The sequence below is a fragment of the Neopelma chrysocephalum genome, unplaced genomic scaffold (assembly GCF_003984885.1).
Source record: "Neopelma chrysocephalum unplaced genomic scaffold, ASM398488v2 Primary Assembly neopelma1_149, whole genome shotgun sequence".
Lineage (NCBI taxonomy): Eukaryota > Metazoa > Chordata > Aves > Passeriformes > Pipridae > Neopelma > Neopelma chrysocephalum.
The window spans coordinates 1,253,737-1,278,535 of NW_020897811.1; the positions used below are offsets into that span (position 1 = coordinate 1,253,737).

A 24,799-nucleotide genomic window follows, 5' to 3' on the forward strand; every position below is an offset into this window, starting at 1 on the left:
CTGAGTAACCTTTATGTCTGTTCCTTCATCCCCAACAGAGGCTCAGATGAAGCAGATGTCCAGAAGCTGCTGGAGCACCTCCCCTATGGAGACAGGCTGAGACAGTTGGGATTGATCAGCCTGGAGAAGAGAAGGTTGTGTGGAGACCTCACAGCACCTTCCAGTATCTGAAAGGGCCTACAGAGAAGGTGGAGAGGGACTTGTCATCAGGAACTGTAGTGACAGGACAAGGGGCAATGGCTTCAAACTGACAGAGAGGAGGTTTAGATTGGATATTAGGAAGAAATTCTTCCCTGGGAGGGTGGGGAGGCCCTGGCACAGGTTGCCCAGAGAAGCTGTGGCTGCCCCATCCCTGGGAGTGTCCAAGGCCAGGTTGGATGGGGCTCTGAGCAACCTGGTCTAGTGGAAGGTGTCCCTGCCCATGGCAGGGTGTTTGGAATGAGATGATCTTTAGGGTACCTTCCAGCACAAACCCTTCCATGATTCTAAGGGCTCCTGAGACATAAGCAAGGTTTCAGGCAGACCGAAGTGCTCCTCAAGCAACATGCAAAGATGACCTCGAGGGGGTGGGGTGTGATAGCTCAGCATTCTGATCCCAGTGTGAAAATCCAAAGGAGACACTAAAAAAGGTGGCTGACCACTTTCTGGCCCCCATTTGCCCTTCTAGAAGCACAGGACCACCAAGTACCCTGAAGCCCACAAGTCACTCAGGGAATGAAAGCTGCAGGGGCACGGCTGGAGGAGCTGCCAGGCAGCAGCAGCACAGACAGAAGGGATGTTGCACAAACACATTTACAACAAACCAGAGTTATTTAGGGGCCTGGGTTCCCATCATCACCTAGACACAGTCACACAAGGTGCCTTTTCCCCTTTGTTTCTCCTCCTCCTATTATTATTATTCTCTCCCTTTTCTGCTCTCTTATTTTCTCTGACCTTCTCTCACCGACGCTTCTTTGCTCCTCAGGGATTACAGGAGCTCAAAACAACAGGCTCTGCTCACCTCCAATCAAGATGTTTGGATTTTACAGCACCTTCTGGAGCCCTGTGTGATGCAAAGAAGAGGCTTGGCACAAACACGGGGTGTCAGACCTGTTCCCCTCCCCAAAAACTACGGACAGCCTTGTGCTTGTCATGGGAGAGTGGAAGGCTTAGACAAAGTTTTAAAAAGCAAAGCCTTGCTGGTGAGTCTCGAGGTGCAGAAAGGACTCCCCTGCTTCCAAAACTCCTCCTCAGGGAAGGGTTTAGGTGCAGCTGAATCCCATCTTAGCCTCGGACTGTGTTAGCGGTTTAAATTTAAAGGAATTACAGAGGTGTGATAAAACCACTTTGTCCCGCAGGTTTTAATGATGGCAAAACAGATACATTTATATAAATGAATTATTTATTATGGCAAATTAACAAACAGGTGAACAGACGAAAGATTCTAATCAGAATTACTTACTACACTGTGTAAAAGCTAAAAAATCTACTAGTAGAGTATTATATAACAAAGTAATACAATGCAGTGTAACAACAAAATTATATTAAGGCAATTGTATCAAAGCTAGCAAAAGAAACAATCATTAAGTAGAGATTGATATAACTCACTATAGGAGATGGAGGGCAGATCTCTCAACCTCTGGGCAGTAACCATGGAGAGGCATCCCTGCTTCATGGGAGAAGCTCCACACTTCAAGGAAATACATGGAAGAATCTGCCATATGAAAGCTTGGACTGGGCTTTTATAGTTATGAAGTGACTATGTTATAGTCACAGATTTACAAGCTCACAGACTCACTTATCTGTCACATCTGGTTTCAAAAAAAAGGATATATATTCAAAGTCTGGTGAACCAGGATGGTCTCAGCGTAATTTAACACCAAGACAGCAACCTGGCACCAGCAGCTGAACTTGCATGACAGCTTGCATGGTATGCATTATTGCATTTTAGGTCTGTTCAGGGTGGACTCTCCTGCCACAGTGCCTCAGCCCCTCCATCACATCAGGGAGTGCTGGCCCAGCTGGGATCCCTCTCTGCCCCAGGACCAGAAGGTGAGGTGGACTCACGAGGTACTTTACTCAAAATTCCTGAAAAGAAATCAAGGGAGGAACTTCTCCCCCTTGTCTTAAGTGCTGTAAAAACACACAGTGAGCACAGAGGGCACAAGAAGTATCCCAAAGAGGATGGCTTATATCCTGTATATAACTGGAACCTTTAAGCTCCTGGCTACTTACAGCTGCCCTGCTGTAAAATCAAATACTTTTCAGCAGTTCATTCCTCCAGCTACAACCCTTAGGGGACTGCTACCACAGCACTGGTCTCTGTGAAGCTGTTGGCTTAATGTTCAAAATGTATCTGATGGATCAGGCAGACGTGGGCACGTGGGACACAAAAGAAGACTCAGGAATGTTGTCCTGGAGTCCCTCTGTGTTGGTTTTGATGACTGACACTGTGCAGGCTCACCAGGTAGAGGTATTATTACCATTATGCTAAATACAATTATCATTAAGCTAAATGAGGACTCACAGGTGTTTTCATGCTCATCAGCATTTATCTATGAGGGTGGATGGCACTGTCAGGTGACTGATTTGGTTTTGGTTTGGTTTGTGTATTTTTTTAATGTACTGTGCTTAGCACGGCTACGTGAAGAAAAATCAACACTTACCATTCAACAATAGATTATTGTCTCATATGATTTGCAGCAACCTTTATAATAGATGCAAAAAATACCTTGGGAATTCCTGCTGTTAAACTGAATTAACATTGATACTTCCTAATGTATCCCACTTTACAGAAACTAAAACACCTGTAAGAGAAGATTTGTCTCATTGACTAAAATAAAAAAGTCAGTTGATGAGAGTTTATGTGCTCTCACCACATAAAAGGGACTTGCTTGTAGAAAATAATGTCTGCTTGCTGGCCAAGGCACATAGGAAATGGTCAGTGTACCAGATTTACCTGTTTAGAAGTAGCAAAGTTAAAAATTTAATTATGCTAAAATATGCAATATAGAGGACAGACACGCAGATGTGTGTACGTTCAAAATTTAATTATACTAAAATATGCAGTATAGAGGATAGACAAGCAGATGTGTGCACTTTTCAGCTGAACACCCACACTTTAGGGAACTGGACAAAACCTTACAGTCACGTTCCTTCTGCGGAAACAAGTTTGTGACAATAACCTCACTCCCATTTCCAGTCTTACAGCCACAGCACTGCACAAGTCCAATACAAATACCTCCACAATTTGGCTTTTCACCTCGAAAAACAACTCGAAAAAACCCCAGTAACACTTGATAACACACACAACTTTATCTATTTACACCAAGCCTTGCTTCAGATTTCTGCATTGTTGGCTTGGCACTTCCATCACCAAATGATACAGAGGCAAAACAATTGTCTCCTTCCAAAGAGGGGGTGCCACAGTCAGGAAGCCACAGCATTTGGAGTTTTGATTGTGCCCACCCTAACAAAGTGAGCCTTCTTGAGACTTAACATGAAAAGGGAATAATAAAACAACACAGGGGCCTGAACCCACCTGTGCAACACTAAATCCACCACCAGTAAGTTGCAGTACTCTCAGGTACCCACCCTTTCCTCCTCCTTGTGGTAAGAAAGCAAGCTCAGTTCAAAACTTCAAGCCCAGTTGAACCTGACAAATTTAAGGTTGCGTGGAAATGAATCAGACCATTCCACTCAAGCCATTCCCAGAGAAGCCTGCATTTTACCCAAAAGCTTAAACACAAAGTTTTAATGTATTCATCTTTACCCAGAAAGGTTTCTTTTCTCTGAAAAGGGGCTTTCCCTTTTTCCCAATTGGCTGCAAGCCATCTCCTGTCAAAGGTGATGGATCTTCCTTTGTTCTTAGCCCAAAGAGAAAAGGAACCTCGTGTACAAAATGGCCCTAAAAGATTTAATTTTTAAGAATTTTCTCATTTCCTTTATCCCGCCCAAAGAGACCCTGATGCCCAAGTTCAGGTCTTGGAACTTGGATATCTTACAACTTCACAACACGCCTATTTATATAAAAACTGTATTTTTATTTCTCATACAAGGACATGAGGAGAGCCACGTTTTAGCCACTCATACATCCCACAGATCCAGGCAGTTACAGCTCCTTTGGGAACCATGGTTCCCTGGGATTGCAGCTCTGTTTATGTACCAGAGTAAACAATCTCACCAACCACTGGAGTCCTCTGCTCTTGCCCCTGACAGCTGATTTCAGAGACATATTTTGATTCCCAGGCTGACAGTCCCAGGTAAACCAGGAGCCGAGACAATCAAGCCAAGATCAAATGGATCAATTCAAATGGGATGCTAAAAACCAATTAATAACTGAGAGGGATCTGCTCACACTGCCAGCATTTACAATCACAGTTCTGCAGTTGTTTATTGTTAGTTTTACAGTGGAAATACTTTTTTAAAGTAATTCAAGGCTAGAAAACACCAAACTAATGGTGAACTGTGGATGAGGACTCCGAAGAACCAGAGAGAAAAGCCCACCAGCGCTGGTCTGCAGCATTGAAAGAAGGCACAGAAGAAGAGGAATGGATTTGAAATAATAGACTTGTTTAACTGAGATTGTTGAATGGAGAGAAATTACAAGTTTATGGCTGTTTCAATATTTTTTAATAATGGTTTGCCCCTATCCCTATGTTGTAATGGTTCGTTCCCACAAGAGTTCCACTCCCTTCTCATGCATATTCTATTGTCATCCCTCCCCTTTTTACTCTGTACCCAATCGTTGTTCCCCCTTCCCAAAACTCCTCCCCTTATTCACCATACTCCGGAAAGTTCTCCCAGCTCCCCTATAAAAGGGGGAGCCATTTTAATAAAGTGGTTCACTCCTTTCCACCCTACAAGCTGTGTTGGACCCTGAGTGAACTTCCCCCTGTCCCCAGCCAGGCTGCGTTAGTGGACTTCCAAAGACATTTCTCTGTCTGGATTCCCTAAAATGAGGTAGTTGGTGGAGTTCCTCCCCCTGTTTTGCATACATCTTCCTGTGCTCTCTTCCCATGTATTCCAGGACAGCAGCCACACCTTCTGACTCTTGCATGATCTGGAATTTCCACCCACGGGACTCTGGTGCCTGTATCAGCTCTTTCCTGTCTGTGGGCTCCTCAAGATTAGAATTCAGGATAAAAAGCAGGAGACTTACAAAAAAAAAAACAAACAAAAAAACCCACCACAGACCAGAAGCTTTTATTGACTGAAATTTCCCCACTTCTTTCCTCAGCAGGAAAATAATTATGGCTACAAGGAAAAAAAAACACAACCAAAAAAAAAAAAGAAATAAAAAAGTGCTTCTGTTGCAAATATTATTATTCTTGACTCTCTTTTTGACTCTTCTTATTTTTCAGAGTTTAAAATGGCAATGTTTCCTTTTCCTTTGTTTTTTTTTTCCCCTTAGAGACCAGCATCAGTCATTAGTTTCTTCTTTGATTTCTGAAAAAATCCCAAACAGATTCATAAGAAATGCGATTTCACATGACACAAAATACTTTGGATTTTTCAAATGTCTCATATTTCAAAATTAGACACACATATACCCCCATACACATCCAAAGAATATTTAAGGCATATGACACCTTTCAACCATTCGAAAGTAGGGTAATCTGCTTTCCAAAAAAAAAAACAACAAACCCTAGAAATGGAAATCAAGACAGAAAACTCTCTCTTCTCTTCCCTTTTCCCCTCTCGTGCTGAAGAAGTTCTGCCTTGAAGAGAGGTGTTTATACCTCTGGAAATCTTAGAAATTGTCAGTCCTGTGCAGCCATTCAGCTCACAAGAGATGTCGCCTGAGAGAGGACAGAACTTTGGCATCTATTTTACTAAGTCCCCGTTTCTATGAACAGATGAATCTAAGAACCAGGTAGAGGATAACGGGACCAGCCTCGGATGGCAGACCAGAAAAAAGGACGTTCCATTCCCATTCATGCCCCAGTTTTGATCCTCCATTCACAGGAGCTACTGCTGTCTTGGAATGCTTTCCTTCCCCCCCCCCAAAAAATAATCAGCTGGCCTTTCAGTTACCAACAGTGGTGTCTCCTTTCTTGCTCCAACACTCTACATCCTCTCTCTTTCAGTGAGCGATGCCAACTCTGGCTCTGTTTGGTGGCTCTGGTTTGAACTCTGGTCTGGTGTCGCTCCCTTTTGCTTTCCAGCCTCTGACGTGGATCCCAGTGCTGCTCCATTGGGCACTTGAAGAAGATATGGCTCTGTGAAGTTCTGTCCTTCTGCCGTGCTAAAAAAGGGCATTTGGGAGTGCAGCTGATTTGAGAATTGAGCTCCCTGCATGTAGAAATCACTCCAGGGGACAGCCTGATAGGCAGTGATGTCTGCTGAGGGAAAAGCAACAAAGGAAAGACAGAATAATGAAAATAACAGCAGCATGTCTGTGCTCAGTGCAAACAGCATTGCAGCCATGCTCTGGTGGTCACTGCAGTAGAGCAGACACCACATACAGATAAAGGATCACTTTGCTGTTTACACTGCAGTGTTTTTATCCAAAAGGCAGTTCTTAGGAGGAAAAATCTTGGAAGTTCCTAGCATTGTTATAATGTAAAAAGAAATCACGATGTCACTTAGCACTGATCCTGAGAGTATGTAATGATATTAGAGACACCCACTCCCCAATTTTTTTCTCCACTCCTATTTTCCAAGAAGTTCCAACTCTGTCAAGCATAACCTGAATGTTTAATCTTCACTTTCATTTATGGAAGCTGGAAGCAGGAATGTATTGTTAAGTAATATCTATAATCCAACTAAGCTGTTCACTTGCTTACTTGCTGAAGTAAGACTCACAGGTGTGTCTGCACTGACAGACTGGTTCCCTGCCCACTGCACCTTGGGAACCTGGAACCTTTTTAGGAAGAAATTCTCCCCTGTGAGGGTAGTGAGGCAGGTTGCCCAGAGAAGCTGTGGCTGCCCCATCCCTGGAAGTGTCCAAGGCCAGGTTGGATGGGGCTCTGAGCAATCTGGGATAGTGGAAGGTGTCCCTGCCCATGGCAGGGGGTTGGAACTGGATGACCCTTAAGGTCCCTTCCCACCCAAACCATTCCATGATTCTGTGAACTTGGTCATAACAGTTGTAGGATCCCTTCCTTGAACAGAACAGCCATGCACTGCTGACTGTGCTCTGGACAGAGTAAAAGAATATCAACTCTGCCTCTGTTCCTTCAACAATCTTTCAACTTTATCAGCCTGCACCTTTACACACCCCTTATGCTCACACAGTGTGCCCCAAAGAATGCAACACACACTTTGGCATCACGCTGTAAAAATGTTAATTTGGTGCACTGGGGCACAGCCCTCTCATTACTTCTGGCACTTCAGACTGAAAAACCACTGAAAAGAATAATTATGCCTTGAAACCAGAGAGGGGAGACAGGCCAAGTGTGGTAGATAGCACAGGTGCTGCCAACCTGGCCTGGACAGTGTCAGCACAAATAATGGGAACAAGAGCCAGCTTGCAGCCTGCTGTGAGTCAGACTGTGAGTCAGACTTCCCTCCCTGACAAGGTCCACAAGACTGGTACAAAAACAGCAGCAGCATCTGTGGTCTGAAACTATTCTCTTATGTGATAAGACAAAACATGTAGTTTTTGGACTATGAGCTTAATTCAAGAAACCTGACAGTCCAAATAAACTAACAATGGTTTATCATTTGATTACACTTGGGCTTGAATAACTTCAAAATACAAAGCCTGGACACAAAACAAGGAGACCAACAGTGCCAGTTTAACCTAGTTACTTTTTAGAAAATTATGCAGAAGTGCCTTAATCTGTTGCAAATTCAAACCAGAGGAAGAAAAAGAAAGACTCTATATGCATACTCTGCTGGCTTCTGTCTCTCTCTTCTTTTGCACTACCCCAAGATATGAAACTTCAAACTGGTTTCTGCAGAAGCCCAACAGAGTGAGAAGCCTGTTTTTCTTTCTACCTCCAACTATTCCACTTGCTGTGGCACTTTTTCCATGTTGCACCCTTGATTCCCACCCACATATACCAATGGCACGTTAACTTGCACAACAGCACACTCCTGCAAAAGTTAGTTCTCCAGCCCAGAGAAAAACCACTGCACTACCTGACACGTTCACATTTAATGCTCTTTCTGACATGTGCAACCTGTGTAGTAACTTTTGATTCAAATGAATGGGTCATTCAGCACTTTAAAAAAAAAAAACAAGCATACAAGGAAATTAGAAAAAAAGATGGGCCCATATATATATATATATAATATATATATATATATATTTGTGCATGCATGTGCATGTTTCTACTTTCTGTCACAGCCACCAGTAAAACCACTGATCATCCTGAGTGTTTCAGGGTATGGCTTAGTTACTCCAGAGGTGCAGGATGACAAAATATTTCAGAAATGTACCTGAGTTTCCACTTGACTGCTGTGGCACGAGCTGTCCCCCCATGTGGTTTTGTCCATAGCCTTGTGTGGCTCCATAGGTTACTGCTCCAGTGTTACCAGGTAAGGCCAGGAAAGCTGGATGGGCCTCAGGGGGTGTTGGAGGAGGTAGGTGGTCACTGGAGAGCAAATTGGTGGCCAGGTGATCTGGCAGCTGGCAGAACTGGGAGAGCTGGTGCTGCTGGGAATATTGGGACAGCTGGTAAACTCCCCCCTGGCTGCTGTACTGGCAGTACATGGTCTCCAGGTTCCCTGCAGTCTCCAGCTGCTCAGGGTAATGGCAGGAGGGTGGTGGACTCAAGCTGCAGAGAGCAAGGAGAGGCAATCCAGAGATTAAAGTAGGGTCAACAGCTACAGCAACCCATACAGTAAACAACTGTGTTATTGCCAACCCTGATCTGACTCCAAGCCCTCCTCCCAGATGCCAGGACAAGGGCAACAGAAACCACTTGAGCCAGGTGGTTTCACAGCAGGATTCTTGACCAATGGGCATTAGTGGGGATTATCTTCCCACTCTCCAAAACACACCCCAAAGTTTGAAACATCCTCTCTTTCACTTGGCAGGTATGCAATTCTGGAAGCATTCTCACCAGAGGTATCACCTGTCCCACTATGGACATCATGCAGCTTTTCATGCTCCATTTAAAAGATACTCTCACTCCTGCACCTCACTTCTCACTTATGCTCCCACCTAATTCCTTGTCCCATGTCCCACATTCACCCTCGCAAGGCTTCTCCCAGGCTTTGCTTTTTTCATTTCCCTTCTCATCTGTTCCTACCCTTGATTCTGGATGCTGTAAGCAAAGGCCTCCCTGGAGCCATTTTCCTGACTGGACAAGCAGCATTCACTGCTGGGAGTGTCCAGCCCCACGGAAACAACAGGGCTGTGGGGGCTGAAGGCCAGGTTGGTGGCCCTGCGGATGGGAGGAGGGCTGGGAAGGCTCGGGAAGGACTCCACGCTGCTGGAGTTGAGGCTGAGCTGTAGCGACACCTTCGCCTGAACTGCTTCACAAGATGCCACCATTCCTGCCACCGAGGAGGCTGTGAATGAAAAGAGAGACTGTCACACCAGGAATGAACAGGAGCAAGCAGAGGGAAGGAGGAGCAGAACAGAAATGCAGGATGCCAGACACTAACTGGTGGGAATAAAAGTGAGCAAGTACCGGCATTGCTGTAGAGAAGCACAAGGAAGTACCAGCAAGCTCTCTGGAGCACAGGATGGTGTTTATTGGCCAAATAAAATTACCTTCATGATTTCAGCCTCTGCATATTATATTTATTCAGCTCTCAAGAAGGCAGCCAAGTGAAGCAAAGTACTTCCTGGAAAAAAGCCAGGAATTATCCCCCAGTCATCTTCCATCACTACTGTCCTCTGGGAGGAGTGTGCTGCACTCAATTCAAAAGATTACCCTTTTGAAAAATTTAACTGTGGTTTGAAAGAAACAAAAACGTGCACATCCACATCCACAGTCATTGTTTTGACCATATTTTCACTCAGATGAGTCATGCCAGAAACAAAAATTAAAAGAGCAGAGACGTCAGCTGAAGATCTTTTGGAAAAAGAAGCTGGGACACAGAAAAAGAAACCAACACCTTTTGGTTCCTTTGGAAAATGAGAGAGGAAGAGTTTCTTACAGAAGAGCCTCTGTGGAAATAGGACAATAGAGGACATTAAAGGTCAGAGTCACATATGCTGGTGATCCAGAGTAGCAACTATACACAGAAGTTCAAGGAGCTTGCACATGGGGCAAGAGAACAAGATTTTCTTTCATTATGGCAATTAGCAAATGAATTCTCTCTTCACAAGTGTAACCATCAAGTGTGCAGGACAAGTTTAAATGATTTTTCGAGTCTAGCTGGGCTGAACCAGCCGACTGTTCAGGTAAAGCTGGTCTACTCCTACTCACAGGAAAGCTTTAGGGAGAGTTTACAGTCGTACTTCACCCTTGCAGGCACACAGGGTAACATCAAATGCACTCCACCAGGTACGAATCAAAGGCCTCAAGCATAAAACCTAAACATAAAGATGCCACAGCAAGCATTAGCAACCTTAGGAGAATTTTGGAATGCAAGCCCAGAGAGCTGATGATGAGATTCCACTTCAACACCTCATAGCACTGTCTCTCAGATTCCCCATCACGCTGTGCATTTCTGTCTCTCTTATTGAATCCTCCCACATGCAGTTTTTTCCAACTCTCTGCAACCATGGAGAGAGGGAATCATGATGTTTCAATGAAAACTTTTAGAGTTTCAATAACCTCGATTTTGGGCCCATTTAGAAAACCAGAGCAAGAGCTAGGATGGCATCTCTCAAGCATTCACATGCCCATGCAATTCTCAGTGGTTTGTTTTTTCTGTTTGAATATACTGTTTATCCATGTCAGGCAGCATCCATGATATCCCTGTCCCACTCCCGGTGTTTGACACAGCACAGATCTACTCCCACACAACAAAGCACAAGGAAGCCAGTATTTAGCATCCTCAAAATCAAAATGGCTTAGCCAGAAATGAAACTGAAGATCTCTCCTGATTTTTTTTTTTTTAAACCTTCATTTGCACAGGTTCTCCTAACCATCGTGTCCCAGAACGTTCACACAAACATTATGAAACATACCTACCTGAAAACCAGTCTACATCCAGGTAAAGCTTCAGTTCAACAATGGCATTAGGGTGAGCTGTTCTGCAGATGGCACTAGTCTTCCTCAGGATGAATACAAGCAGCCCAGGAAGTCACTTCTAATCCCACTTTCACACCTACTAAAAATCGTTTTTTGAAATATTTGCAACACTTAGTGTAGATAATCTTTGTGGGTCATGGCAATAGGACCCCCAGGCAAAGAGATTGTGAAGGGACACCTGTGGCCTCCAAAGAGCTGGTTTAGCCTTTTCTCAAGACTCTTCTGCTTCTCAGTCCTTTCAAAGACTGATGCTGAAATTGTGCCTTCTGAATAAAGTCACAAATGCAGTGGGAATAAACAATTCCCAGAGAAGCGATATCTGCTAAATCTGACATATTTACAGAAGATTCCAGCATTGTTTGATGGAGAATTCTGATTACTGGCTTGAGATAATACCTACATTTTACTATTCTGTTGCTTTTCCTGACACTGATATAGAGATAAATAACCTCAGAAAGCTTTCCAATGAACATGGGAATGTAACAGCAGGATTTTTGTTTATCACTTCCATTATTTCTGGATTTTCAGTCCATGAGACAACCTTGGGAATTTTTGGAGAGCAATTTAATAATTTGCAGCTTCGGATCTCTGAACCAGCCCTGGTTAAGACACGTGCCTTAACTCAAGAATGTCTGTTCTAAGTCTCCAGATACACAGCTGCCTTACCCCTACTATAGCTGCCTCCTCAACATCCTGGCAGAGTTCAGAGATCCATTCTTTAGTGCAAACAGCTTCCAATGAGTGGGACAGAGTCTTAAAATAACAGAAATGGATGTGTGTTTTTCTGTCAGGATGACTGGGATGTTTGTCTTTCACGAGTCCTGAAGGAGACTGAGGCCTGTCCCAGAGATGTATCCATGAACTTACAGCAGGGCCTGGTTTCACAAGCCTGTGTCACACACTGATGTCACAAACAGTTTCTTTTAATGCTGAGTAATTACAGCCTTTACTGGGACGTTAAGGGCCATCACAAAGCTTTTCACAGATGCCTCCTGTTCTTGAAATTAGGAGAAAACACATTTGTCATGCAAATGACATCTTGAAAGTAGAAAAAAAAATATTAATTAAACTTAGGAGCAATGGCCTCTTCATTTAATTGGAGTGATGGTCAATGAACCAATTCAGTTTCTAACTGCATTGCTTTGAGAAGCCTGTCAGTCTGATCCTCTTCTGGATTTTCAGTAGGCCAGAACCCATCAAAAGATATGATTCCTGCTTGCCATGTCAGCTACACATCATCAGCTTTAAAGTAATTTGTTCAAAAGCCAGAATCCTGTGAGTGAAATCATTAGAGCTTGTCATTCATTTACTCTTCTCTGACAGATCATATCCAGCTTCATCCAATTGCTCTCAAGACTTCCACAACCATTCCACCTCTGAGAGTTATCTGCACAGACTGGGCTCCTGACAGGTGTCCTCACAATACAGCCACAGGAAACAAAGGACTTCCTGCAAAATCACCAGCGGGGCGGAAAAATCTCCTCCCACAAACCAGAGGAACTTTTCTTTCTAAAGGGTTAACTCAAAAAAAATCATAAGCCAATGCTCTAAGTCAATGAATCACAGATATATTTATATCAGCAAGGAATCTCAGGAAAACAAGAAAAACTTTGAAGAACTGCCAGTGTCAAAAAAATCTATTAATCTCAAGCATGCTGTCCAGCAAAGGTAGTAAAAAATGATTCTAAGGCCAAAGCAAGCTCAAAATGGAAGTTTTGAGGCACAAAAGGCTCTCATAGCAAGCAGTGTGCCCAATACCCAAATCAGAAGCCATAACTGCCATCAAGGTAAGATACATCTCAAATACAACTTGCTGACATTTTTAATCAGCTTTTTGGCAAACTAGAAAAAACAGTGGGACATTAAAAAAAAAAAAGAATCCACAAACCAACAGTCAGAAGTACTGGCCAAAGCAAGGAAAAGGAGTGGAAAAGGCAGCACTGAACACTCTCCAAAGGTCTTGGGTAACAGACTGTACTGTCCACATGCAGAAAAGTCATTTTCTTGTCCTGCTGAAAGTGGTTAAATACATTGGTACCAAGGAAAGCACCTGAACAGCCACTCCAGCAGGCCACAATCTATGGGCACAACTGCACCACAATCATTTTGCTGAAATCTAACATTACTAAGCAATTGGTTTTGCCTTGTAAACTGATAACTTTTTTTTTTCTAATTTGTTTCCTCTTTTATTTTGCTTCAGCTAGTTTGGATTTTATCCTATTCAAGTTTTGCCTCCTTCATGTTCTGAGATACTCTAATAAAGCTAACAGGTGGACCCCTGGATGGCTCTATTTCTTGGAAAGTTTTTTTTTATGAATGAATTCAGGTCACATTGTCTTTCGTTTTCCCTGTTTCAGTTTTTGCTTTCTCAAAGAGAAAAGTCTGCCTATGCAATGCTAGGTAACAAGCAAACAAACAAAAAGCAAATTTTATTGTTTTATTCCCCGTAGCTGTGTTACCCTGCATCTAGTTAAGGCAAAACTGCAACTGCAGCTTTCCATGCCACTGTGCCCTGCAGATCTCTCTTCTATGAGGACTCTCTACACCAAATATCAGTCTTCTCCCTCAAAGAGTGCACCAACTTAGGTCTCTACTCTGCCCAGGCACCAGTTCTCCCATGACTTGTAGGAATGTAGTTTTTAGGACTTCTACCTTCCATCTGATTGGAGTTGAACAAATTTGGAGGGCAGGGTGGGTTTCATAAATAAAGAGAGCAGCATGTGGCTCATTACACAGACCTTATCCCTCCCTTCCCTCAGGCAATCAGGTCCAAAACCACTCACCAAACCTCACAGTTCCTGTGTACCAGCAAAGCAAGCCCCTTTTCCGAACAGTGACTTAGAAAAGGTACTTTTTTTAATCCCCTCAAACAGATATGTATCTGGAAAGTATTTACCAGCCTCAGCTGACACAAATAGATTTCATTAGTTCTTGCCCAGCCTGATTTAAAGAGAACAAGGGGAAGCTTGTTCCCTCACACAGATTTAGTGGAACAAAGTAAACTCTCATTTTTACACATCCCTATCACTGAAGAGACAGGAGTTTCAGACAAGCAGAGGAAACTTGTGTTTCCTAAAAGCTGGATGCACACACAGCAAATGCAGTAGGAGGCAGTCAGCAGCAAGCTGAAAGGATTCCAGCAGTAAAAACCCAGCTCTCTTTATCACTCATTTTCCACATACCCATTTCACCCTCAGGGACATTCACTTGTCCTTTTTCTTCCTTACACACTGCACCAAGAATTCAGATGGGATCCTTCTCTCCTACCAGAAGGATTGCTTGGCTTTTCCACATGGAGAATTGGATCCCAGCATGCAGATTCCCCAGAAGGAAATGGCTCATTGAAAACAGAGGACAAGATCACATCCCTGAATGAAACTTCTATTTCTCTAACAGAGGAAATGGATTCAAACTAAAAGTTTAGAGCAGAAATTCTTCCCTGTGAGGGTGGGGAGACCCTGGCACAGGTTGCCCAGAGAAACTGTGGCTGCCCCATCCCTGGAAGTGTCCAAGGCCAGGTTGGATGGGGCTCTGAGCAACGTGGGATAGTGGAAGGTGTCCCTGCCCATGGCAGGGGGTTGGAACTGGATGATCCTTAAGGTCCCTTCCAACCCAAACCATTCTATGATTCTATTATATTCTCTCTTGACTAAATAGCACATCTGAAGATGTATTTTAGGAACCAGCAGAGGTTCCTACAGCATAGAAATTTGAGGAATTTCCTTTAAATGAATTATTTTGCAAAACCTTAGTCTTTATCTAATTAAATATAGGGCTCAAGAGACGACACTGTTTCAGCACTCTGGGAAGCAGTGAATTATTTAAACACTTTGACCATATTTACCCTGCTGTAAGGAGTGGAAAAACCAGAACTAACTGAATTACAGTCCTATTGTTTAAACAGGTCATAGGATTGACTAAAGTAACCCTTGCCTTGAGAGGACGACAGGCAAATTTAAATGACAGAAATACTAAATTAGGTTATCAAGAAAGCATCTCAATTACGTACTTTTAGCACACATAAGTATTTATTAGCATTCTAAGCTTACTGATACAATCTTACAGGTGCTTTCTATAGTGCCAAACTACTTTTAAGGTATCAGCACTATTAAAAATATTGAATAATTATTAGAAAATGAGTTGCAAGAACTGGCCTTAATACTGATAACTAAATACTGGTACATTTAGAATAAAATGAGGGAGCAGAAATTCCAATGAATGAATTAGTGAGAAGCAGGAAAATGTACACAGTAGTACCATATGTCAGCACATATATTCCTTGGGATATCCCTTCCCAAGGAAGTGATGAAGTCCTCATCACTTTGGAAATCTTTTCAAATTGTGCCAACCTGGAAATGTAAACATACATAGGAAATGCTTTAGGGAGCACTCCTGACTCCAGGGAATGCTCTGGTACTCCACACACGAATAAACCATTGAACAAACTGTCTTTCCTTGCCATCAACCTTTAAGCACAGCTCAGGTAGAACCCTGGTCGAACAGCACACCCCACTGACCTCCAGCTCCACTGCAGCTGAGAGGAAATTCAGCGTCAGCTCTGGAACTCTGAGTCTCCCTCCGTCGAGGTCTTGCACAAACTGGAAAATTGCACTGCCTGGGGAAGCCAAGGAACCCTCTTGGACATGTAAAGGTATGGAGTACCTGAGGGAGCCTCTACAACACCAACAGTTTGTACAGTGCACCCTCCTCACACAGCTCACTTGACTCGGGTTGTAGCCAGCATGTTTCCATCTAAACCAGAGTATGGGATGTGTGTATCTGCCACGAAGAACATCATAACCAGAGTAATACTTTCATCATCATTTAGAGCGGCAGGACCAGTGTCAAACAGCTGTTATGGAAGAATGCCCCTATCACTTATCCTTATGAAGTCATATTCAGAATTCCTTGCTGGCTTGGGCTAGGACATGAACAAGGACTGCAAATTTGGCTCCAGCATCAGCACAGAAGCACCACTGTGCTGGTACAGACTCAATTAGCAGAGAGCTGCTATACCTACAATCATAGAAAAGGTTGGGTTGGAAAGGACCTTAAAGACCATCCAGTTCCAACCCCCTGCCATGGAGAGGGACACCTTCCACTAGCCCAGGTTACTCCAACCCCCATCCAGCCTGTCCTTAAACACTTCCAGGGATGAGGCAGCCACAGTTTCTCTGGGCAACCTGTGCCAGGGCCTCCCCACCCTCACAGGGAAGAATTTCTTCTGTATATCTAACCTAAATTTTCCCTCTTTCAGTTTGAAGCCATTCTCCCTTGTCCTGTCGCTGATGAAAAGTCCCTCTCCAGCTTCCCTGTAGCCCCTTCAGATACTGGAAGGTGCTGTCAGGTCTCCACACAACGTTCTCTTCTCCAGGCTGATCAATCCCAACTTTCTCAGCCTGTTCAGTGACCTGGTGTCACATTTTGCACTGATGGCGTGGGGCACTCACGTGACCTTCCCTAAAGTGTTTGGGAACATCCCAGCTCCACCAGCCATTATGGTGGAGTTATGGAAAACACTCGTGCTGGTCGGGGTCTCACCTGAGGCAGAGGAGAGTGGTGCAGGCTGTGCTCGGAGCAGGCTGGAGCAGTTCCCAGCTGCAGCATTTCCTCCCAGCGCGGCAGATTGGTCACGAGCAACGTCAGGCAACGGAGGCACAGGCAGAGGAGGTGCCCTGGAGGCAGCAAAAAGGGTGTGAGGATGAACCAGTACACAAGGCAGGGCATTATGACCAAATACACACTCTTCTACCCTACAGTGGGCAGATCTTACATCACTATCAGGTGGAAAAAGAAAGCAGTGGCTGATTTAGGTGTGCAGGGAATGCTGTCTTGACAGTATTTGGGGAAGCAGCCCCAAGTCACCAGTGTAGGACAGGCAGCAGGGACAGTGCAACCAAATAAGTCAGGTGGTCTCCAATCTTTAACTTAATTTTTCCTCTTTGCATTCTGTTTTCTCACTCCAGATTGCCACAAATCCCTGTGGAAACTAATTTCTTCCCTCACACATTCACTCACCACCCCTTGAAAGGCCATCTATCCTCTCACATACTCTTTCCCCCCCCAGTAAATGTCCCCTGCTCACCTATGGAAGGTGCTATCTTCTATTTATTCAAAGAAGCCCATGACTTTGTAAGACTGATCCAAGCAAGCAGCACTTCCATCACCAAGTGAAAATCCATGGAAATGGAAAGCGACGGTGGGAAATGCAATGGGCTCCTGACCATTCACAAAAACATAAAATGAAGGGGTGATCCATAGACCTTTCTGTCTCATCCCTTGTTCTCCACATGACTTCAGCCCCAGCAATCTCAGCAGATTTATTTCAAACCCTCTTTTAAGAGGGTCCACTACAAGAAATCTGACAAGCTACCAAGGTCCATCTCAACTCTCAGCTCTCCATAGTTTAAATGTAAAGGGGCAATGGCAAAGGAAAACATTTAATTCTTTTAGTTCATTTAATTCTGTTGTGGAAAGATGAGAAAACAGAGTAGGTCCCCCACCCATAATCATCTGACAGAGGTGACGATGTTGGATGTTTTCTGTTGCCCTTCGCATTCAGCTTCTCCGCTTTCCGCCACTTTGCCCTGCGATTCTGAAACCAGACCTGATGAATGGAAAGAAAGGATGCATTCAGGAAGGAAAACATCTACACATGGGGACACTGGCAACGAATCAGCAGTGAGTGCTTCCACACATCACCAGGTGAGCCCAAAAACCTTTCTTCGACAAAAAGGAACCTCAAGAAACCTTTCTTCCGAAGAACCTGCACAATTCATTGCAAACAGAAAAATAACAGCAGAAAGACACCCCCAAACACCAATTTCCTTTGTTGCCCACAATTTTCAAGACAAAAGAGATTAACTCTGATCTCCTTAGCCTCGTTTATCTACCCATTATATGATTCATCTTAGGAAATGGGAAGATATGCAACCCCTGACTCCATGGCCATTTTGGGTGGGGTTGAGCAGTGTCCACCCCTGTGAGCTCTCTTCCTTGTCACCAGTGGCAGGTGTAGACATCACCTCCTCCCTGCCCCAGTCCCTGTCCATCCCTTTTCTGCACAGAACCCACTGTCCCCAAGCAGGCATTACCAGGATTCGCTGTGGCGTCACACCAATCACAGCTGCAATCTCCCTCCTCTTCTCGTTGTCGGGATAGTGGTCTTCATGGAACACCTTCTCCAGCTCTTCTAGCTGCTCTAGAAACCGTGCATTGTTCAAAAAGAGAGAGAGATGGGGAGTATGTGACAAACAAGAAAAACAAAAAACAGAAGAGGGAAGCAAAAAAAAAACAGAACATTTTTACTATATTTAGAAACACATGAAAAACATAAAGGATTTTTTTTTAAGTAAACCACAAAAATAAACAAAACTCTTCTTTTGCAGTAAAAACAAAGAGTGTTGCTAGCGATGCTTCAAACGTAAGACACTTTATTTGGAGATCTTCTCTATTTGAAGATCCTCACACATCTGATGGTGTGGAATACAGTGAGTGCAGCACCAGTTAGGGCAGCTCAGCACCTCCACGGGCCTTCAGCATGGGGAAAGGAACAGCAGTGTCACTGGCACCACAAGTGCCCCGTCTCCCAGCGGGTGCCCCAGTGTCTACCTGCATTATAGAAGGTGCGGGACTTCTTCTTGACCGGCGGTAGGATGTATGGATTCTCAAGTAAGGCTTTTTTCCCCTTTTCCCCTTTTTTCTCCTCCTTGGTTGCATCGTGGCTACTTCTGGATTCCAAGACTGAAGACACCTTGTAGGATTGCTGGGCTGCAGCACATCTGGATGACCGGCAAGTAGCTGGGCCACCCTCATCCTGCCTGCAGGGAGCTCCAGGGATCCCACTCGGCGCTTTCTCAGCGCACATTCCGCTTCTGTTGGTACTTTTTTTCTTCTTGGCCTCCTTTTCAGTCCCATCAAGGTGATGACTCTCACAGTGTTCAGGGGACCCTGACTGACCTGTGGGCTCCTGTTTCAATCCAACCACAGCAAGCAGGGACACAGCCTTCATGTCACTGCTGGAATTGGAAGGCTGCCCACACACCAAGGCAGAATCCAGCTGGCTGTCAAGGACCACGGAGTCTTGGGAAGCTGACCCAGCTGCCTGCAGGGTGCTGTCTCTTCCATCTTCTTCCACTTTCTTTACAGGGCTAATCCTATCTTCTGTTCTCGAGGTATCCTCAGGTTCTTCTTGTGTAGCTGTGCTTTGGAATGCAGAGAACACACTGCTCCCTGTGCCGTGGCCACCGACAGCATCAGCATCCACCACAAAGTGCTCCTTACACTGCAACGGGTCCTCTTCCTCATCCTGGCACTCTGTAAGGAAAAAATGGGAAAAAAAAATCACCCAAAAACCAATCCATACCCCACCCCACATGCACCGTGCCTGGACAGCACAAGGAAAAGGTACGCCTGGTTCAGGAGTTTCAGTTATGGAAGAAGGAAAACACCACACAAGGAAACCCAAAAGTGACAAGAATCGGAGAGTTCAAAATAAAAACTGTCACCAGGACAGAGCCTGCCAGGGAAGCAGGAGCAAAGAAACTGATATGGTCAAGAGGGAGATAGTCAAAGCTCTGGGATGGGAAAAGGCTCATATTGAGAGTGAACATGTCTGCAAAAACATCACCAGCTGTAAACTACAGGGAGAGGTAATTCCAGGCACAGAGAATAAAGGGAAGGTTGCATATTACAAATACAGTAGGGGGAAAACAGCACTGGAGATAGCAAAGGTCTATGGAATAATGGACAGAACAAAAATTAATGATTTACGAGCAAAAGAAAGACACAAGCGAAATTCTGGTCTATTGTGTCAACAGGGATTATCTGACAAACGTCAGATAATTTTTTATGTATTTCTGTCATACCAAAGCTGACCAAGCAAAAACCATTAATTGTAAAAGCTTCTGATAAGTGCCTTGAATTATTTTTCTGCAGCTTCAGCCACACTTATGAATAACAGACTTACAAGACAGCAAATTAAATAGCTGGATGAGGACAAAAACAGGTGCAGAAGTGTGACCAAGTCTAACAAAAAGCACAAACTGCATCACAGTAAGGAAGACTAAATAGTAGAAGACAGGTCAGAGAGAACACAGCAAGAGAAATAACTAAAAGGGGCAACATAATAATAAAGAAGCATTACACTTTCCCAGTTGGCATATACTTTTCCAAAAAACAATGTTCCAAAAACGTGCTGGTTGTCTTAGAATGTCTGAGTCTGTGTGATTCCTGCTAACTATAAATAAATAAATAAATAAATAAGTGCTTAAGAATAGAAAGTAGAATAACAAACCCAAACCCGTGTATCTGCCTCTGTCTGGAGAGGGGAAAGTTTGAGCAGACTGTTGGAAGCATTTCAGTTGTATGTGCTTGCAGAGGAACTTGGTAGTTTAATTTGGGGGAGGAAAAGGATCTAGAATAATTCTCTTTCTAACATTTCACTCTGGTTTACTTTTGATACATATTAGTGCAATGCCAAAATAAGGGATTTGCTTTCTGCCTCAATGTTTCTTTCTGAAACAACTGTTAGTCAAGAAGGAGCCCCACAACATCAGTCAGATGGGAGAATCTTCATGGAAGTATGAGTGGATGACAGGCTGTTCCAAGACCTTCTAATTTGCTTTTTACAGGATTAAGAGAACCAAATTAGCTGCAGGGGAAAGAAACAGAAGCAGGAAGCTATGCAACTATAATAATTTGATCTTGTTAAGCAACAACAATTTCCACTGCTATTGACATGAAATATTCTGATGGGGAGGGTCAAGAAACAGTGAGGCACAGTCTGGCTCTGTTCTGTATAATTCCTTTTTCCACCACCCTCCTTGTTGCCTCTTAGCTCATCTCACTCATCATATGAAAAAAACAGTATTTTCATGTGTCATCCATTCTGTCACTCACCCAACACCTCAAATCAGCAATGGCATTTTCAGCTTAGTGCTTTGATTTGAGCAGGGGTTTTATTTGTTTCTGTGCAAACACCAGTATGTGTTTACACCACAAAATAAATTTCCAAGTCTTGTGCAGGTACCTTCTACCTGTTTTATATTACCTACAGAAATACTCTTTCAAGAGAAAGCAAATTGCTCTTATTTCTAAAATAAATAGCAAAGGCCTTGCGACAACTTGGGATTGACAAGGAAGAGCTGCAATAAAAATAGTTTGGAGAGAAAGATAGGCCTTCATGGTAACAAAGAGGGACTTATCAAACCACTCCTTTCTCCCATATGTCAAGAGACCAGTCTGAACATCACTTTGTCCCACTTTTAGATAAACATAACCTTAAGCAGAAGAGATTTTAACTAACTGGGAACATCAGATGTGTTCAGTCTGGAACACCTGGTGTGCTGAAGGCACACGAGCAGTAAGCCGAGCCCTGTTTTCCTTCCCACAACCACCTCCTCAGGCATTTCTCGGAGCAAGCCAACCACTTCCACTGTGACAGCAAGACTTCTGAGGGTTTTTTGGGGCGTTTGTTACAAAGCCACCTGAACGCACACACACACACGGAGAGATGCCAGAGGTCCATCCACACAAGGAGGAGGAAAACCGGACAGCGGGGGGGGAGGTACAACAGAGAAACCCGGAGGCAGCGGGAGCCCCTCAGCGCGACAGGAGGGGAAAGGCACCTGCCCCCAACCCTCGCCCAGGTGCTTTTCAAGCCAAGGCACACGAGGGCCCTGCAGCCCTTCGTCCCCAAACTCCGCCACGGAGCCCCAGACACCGGGATGTGTCTGTGCGGGGTCAGGACACCGCGGGGATGAGGGAGGCGGGGGGAATGTTGGCCGGAGCGCCCAGATGACATCCCGGAGGAGCCATTACCCTTCCCCTGGCGCCGCTCATTAGGCTCATCGCCGGGTCATTAAGGCGAGCCGGCACTACCCTTCCCCATAGCCTTATAAGAACCCTTATAATGACCCTTAAATTAACCCTCATCATAACCCTTACCATCACCCTTACCCAGCCCTCCGGCCGCCTGCTCCTTGTCCTCTCCCTCCGCGCCCGCCCCGTCCATCCCGGCTCGGCGGCGCTCCCGGGCTCGCCCAGCCCGGTCCGGTTAATGCCCCGCCCGGGGTCAGTCCTGCCCCGGCCCCGCCGGCTCATCAAGGACACCTGGGACAGCGGGAGAGGCTGCCCGACCCCCGCACCCGCAGGGAACGGGGCAGCGTCACCGTATCCCCGCATCCCCGCTGGGCCTCGGCGGGGATGCTGTTCCCCCACGGAGGGTACGGGAATGCTTCCAGCTCGGCTGAGGATACCTGGGAGGCTGATTCTCGCGAAGAGCTGGTGGAGATACCTCCAACAGCACGCCGCGGAAGCCCAGATGTTGCAAAACTCGTGTGAACGAGGTGAACCTCGTTATCTGGAGTGGTGTGTCCAGTACTGGGCTCCTCAGTGCAAGAAAGACAAGGAGCTGCTGGAGAGGGTCCAGCAGAGGCCACAAAGGTGATGAGGGATGTGGAGCATCTCTCTGAGGAGAGACTGCGAGAGCTCGGCCTGTTTAGTCTGGAGAAGAGAATGCTGAGACAGGATCTCCTTAATGCATATAAATATCTCCAAGAGGATGGTGCCAGATTCCTTTCAGTTGTGCCCAGCAACAGGATGGGCAGCAATGGCCATAAACTAAAGCACAGAAAGCTCCACCTCAGCGTGAAGAACTGGAACAGGCTGCCCAGGGAGGTCATGGATCTCCCTCTCTGGAGACATTCCAAACCCCCCTGACATGCTACCGTGTCACCTGTTCCAGGTGACCCTCCATTGGCAGGGGGTTGGACTGGATGCTCTCCAGAGGTCCCTTCCAACCCTAATGACTCTGTGATTCTGTAATCTTTTCCAGTAGGCTGGCAGGAAATATTCCTTTTTTAATGTGCTCTGGCTGTAGTTATTTAGCAGTGCTTCTGGTTCTCCATCAATGGGGGTGGCACTGTCTGCAAAGACAGTGCTGGCATGAAGAATGAGCTTTGCTTAACTGCATTCTGATGCACCAAAACAGAACATCCTTCATCCTCCTCATGGTTACTGGCTTACCACCTTGTTGCTCTCACGGCACCATTCTCCTACTGTGTGTTTCCCTAATACTTTCTGTCTTTGTTCCAAGGTTCAGTAGAGCTTGGAAGGTCCTGCTTCTATAGATGCTTTCACCTGAGAGCAGTTTCACCACGTTAAAGGAGTGTAAGCTGAAACATGTGCCAGCGTTTTGCAGACAGTGTCATCAGTCTAACTGTGCACCTGGTTCAGCCCCCAGCTGCAATGTCATTGTGGCTAAAATGGCAATTAGTTTGCTAACAGCATTCAGCTGACAAAACACAACTCAGAAGGGACGGGACCTCTCCAATATTAGATAAAAGTGCAAATTATAAAAATTACTAACTGCTTTAGAGGTTCCTGTTTCTAAGCAAGGTTGTGTTTATTTACTGAACTCCAGTCCTAATGTCAGCTTTTACTTGTGAAGGGAGTAAGAACTGTGGAGAATGCTTTCTTTTATTTTCCTTGAGGAGGAACCAACACAGATTCCCAGGGCTGTGAGCTTTTTTTTTCTTTATAGCCACATATATATATATATGTATATATATTTTATACTTCTTTATACGAAAAATGACAGGAGTCAAAACATTTAATTTTCAGATGTAAACAATGAGTTTCTCAGACTGTCAACAAAACTGTTTAGATGTAGTTTATACTTGTACTTCATTGCTGTTCTTGTCATAAAAATAAATTAGTGTAACTGCCCTCTGAGGTTTTTTTTTTCAGTATAAAAATACTGAATTTCTTTTGTCCGGATACACTATGTATCAGTCTCCAGAGGTTCCTGGGGAAGATACACTGGCACCTCTCACACAGTGTTCCTATGCCCTGCCTTCTTTGTGGATCTTCCTAGAAAAGTATTGGGACTTGTCTGACAAACCCTATGCTTCTGTTTTACACTAATTTTCTGGGAAATCAGGTTATCCTCATTAGATAATGTAGGGAGAAATCCTGACTCATAAAGAAGACTGTGATAGGACACAGCAGATACTCTGTTAACTCGATTCCAGGATCCTGAATGCGCAGTTGGAAGGGGTATTGTACTAGTTGGATTTTGTACAAATCAAAGAGATGTTAATCAGTTTCAAAAAGTATTTCAGTGCAGACATGGATTTTGGTGGCAGGATGGTGCTGGAGTTAAAAATTGAAATAAATAGTGAGAAGTTGAGGCCTATCTGAAATGCAAGAAATCAAAGTAAACCAGGGCATGAGCAATTAGAAGCATAAGCTGACCTTTCAATGTTCCTAAATGTACAAAGGCCTGACATCAGGAAATGAAGGCTGTACCTGTGACATGAAGAAGTTAACCTTTGATTCAACTAGTTAAACAGCATAGAAGTGCTGTCAATCACAACAGCAGCCTTCAGGTTTCCTATCTCAACACAAATTTTAACAGGAACATAGAGAATTTAACATAGATACCACCTTGGGAGGTTCTAATGTGCAATCTGCCTGCTTGTTTTTTGAGAGCAAAAGTTGAAAGAGAAAAGAATTCTTGACTTTTGAAATGTTTAACAAGATGACTTCTGATGTATCTGTGGCTGCCTTCTCCTTGGTACAGGCAGCCAAGATGAAGCTGATGAGGATACCTCAGACTGCACGGGATAACCTTACGCAGACATGTGCTGAACTGATCCCAACCCAGTGTTTTTTGTATCCCAGTGGAGACACTGATGATCCTGAATGCCAGCCTG

At 44.5% G+C, this 24,799-nt stretch overlaps 1 protein-coding gene across 3 annotated transcripts; it reads right to left on the minus strand.

Annotated features, from left to right (window-relative positions):
• Positions 1-5,168: 5,168 nt before the first annotated feature.
• On the minus strand, positions 5,169-22,185 carry NOBOX (NOBOX oogenesis homeobox). Of its 3 annotated transcripts, none has more exons than XM_027701156.1 (8): positions 18,693-19,539; positions 18,176-18,282; positions 17,585-17,688; positions 16,623-16,756; positions 9,183-9,444; positions 8,368-8,705; positions 6,016-6,323; positions 5,169-5,427 (listed from the first exon to the last, which is right to left on the minus strand). In XM_027701156.1, exons 1-7 carry the CDS (start codon positions 19,456-19,458, stop codon positions 6,049-6,051), a joined length of 1,986 nt encoding a protein of 661 aa, XP_027556957.1. In that variant the 5' UTR covers positions 19,459-19,539; the 3' UTR covers positions 5,169-5,427; positions 6,016-6,048. The 3 variants fall into 3 exon arrangements, with proteins under 3 accessions (XP_027556957.1, XP_027556959.1, XP_027556958.1); XM_027701158.1 differs by lacking the exon at positions 5,169-5,427 and adding an exon at positions 22,041-22,185 and having other exon boundaries at positions 5,855-6,323; positions 18,693-19,397; XM_027701157.1 differs by lacking the exon at positions 5,169-5,427 and having other exon boundaries at positions 5,855-6,320.
• Between the last annotated feature and the right edge of the window lie 2,614 nt (positions 22,186-24,799).

Excerpts from the sequence above, each read along its gene's own strand:
- NOBOX (XM_027701156.1), bottom strand. The coding sequence starts at position 19,458 with ATGTGGGGTGGGGTATGGATTGGTTTTTGGGTGATTTTTTTTTCCCAT. Across the intron at positions 18,283-18,692 it reads CCGCACCTTCTATAATGCAG|AGCAGCTAGAAGAGCTGGAG; the intron begins GTAGACACTGGG and ends CACGGTTTCTAG. Across the intron at positions 9,445-16,622 it reads ACCACTCTCCTCTGCCTCAG|CCTCCTCGGTGGCAGGAATG; the intron begins GTGAGACCCCGA and ends TTTCATTCACAG.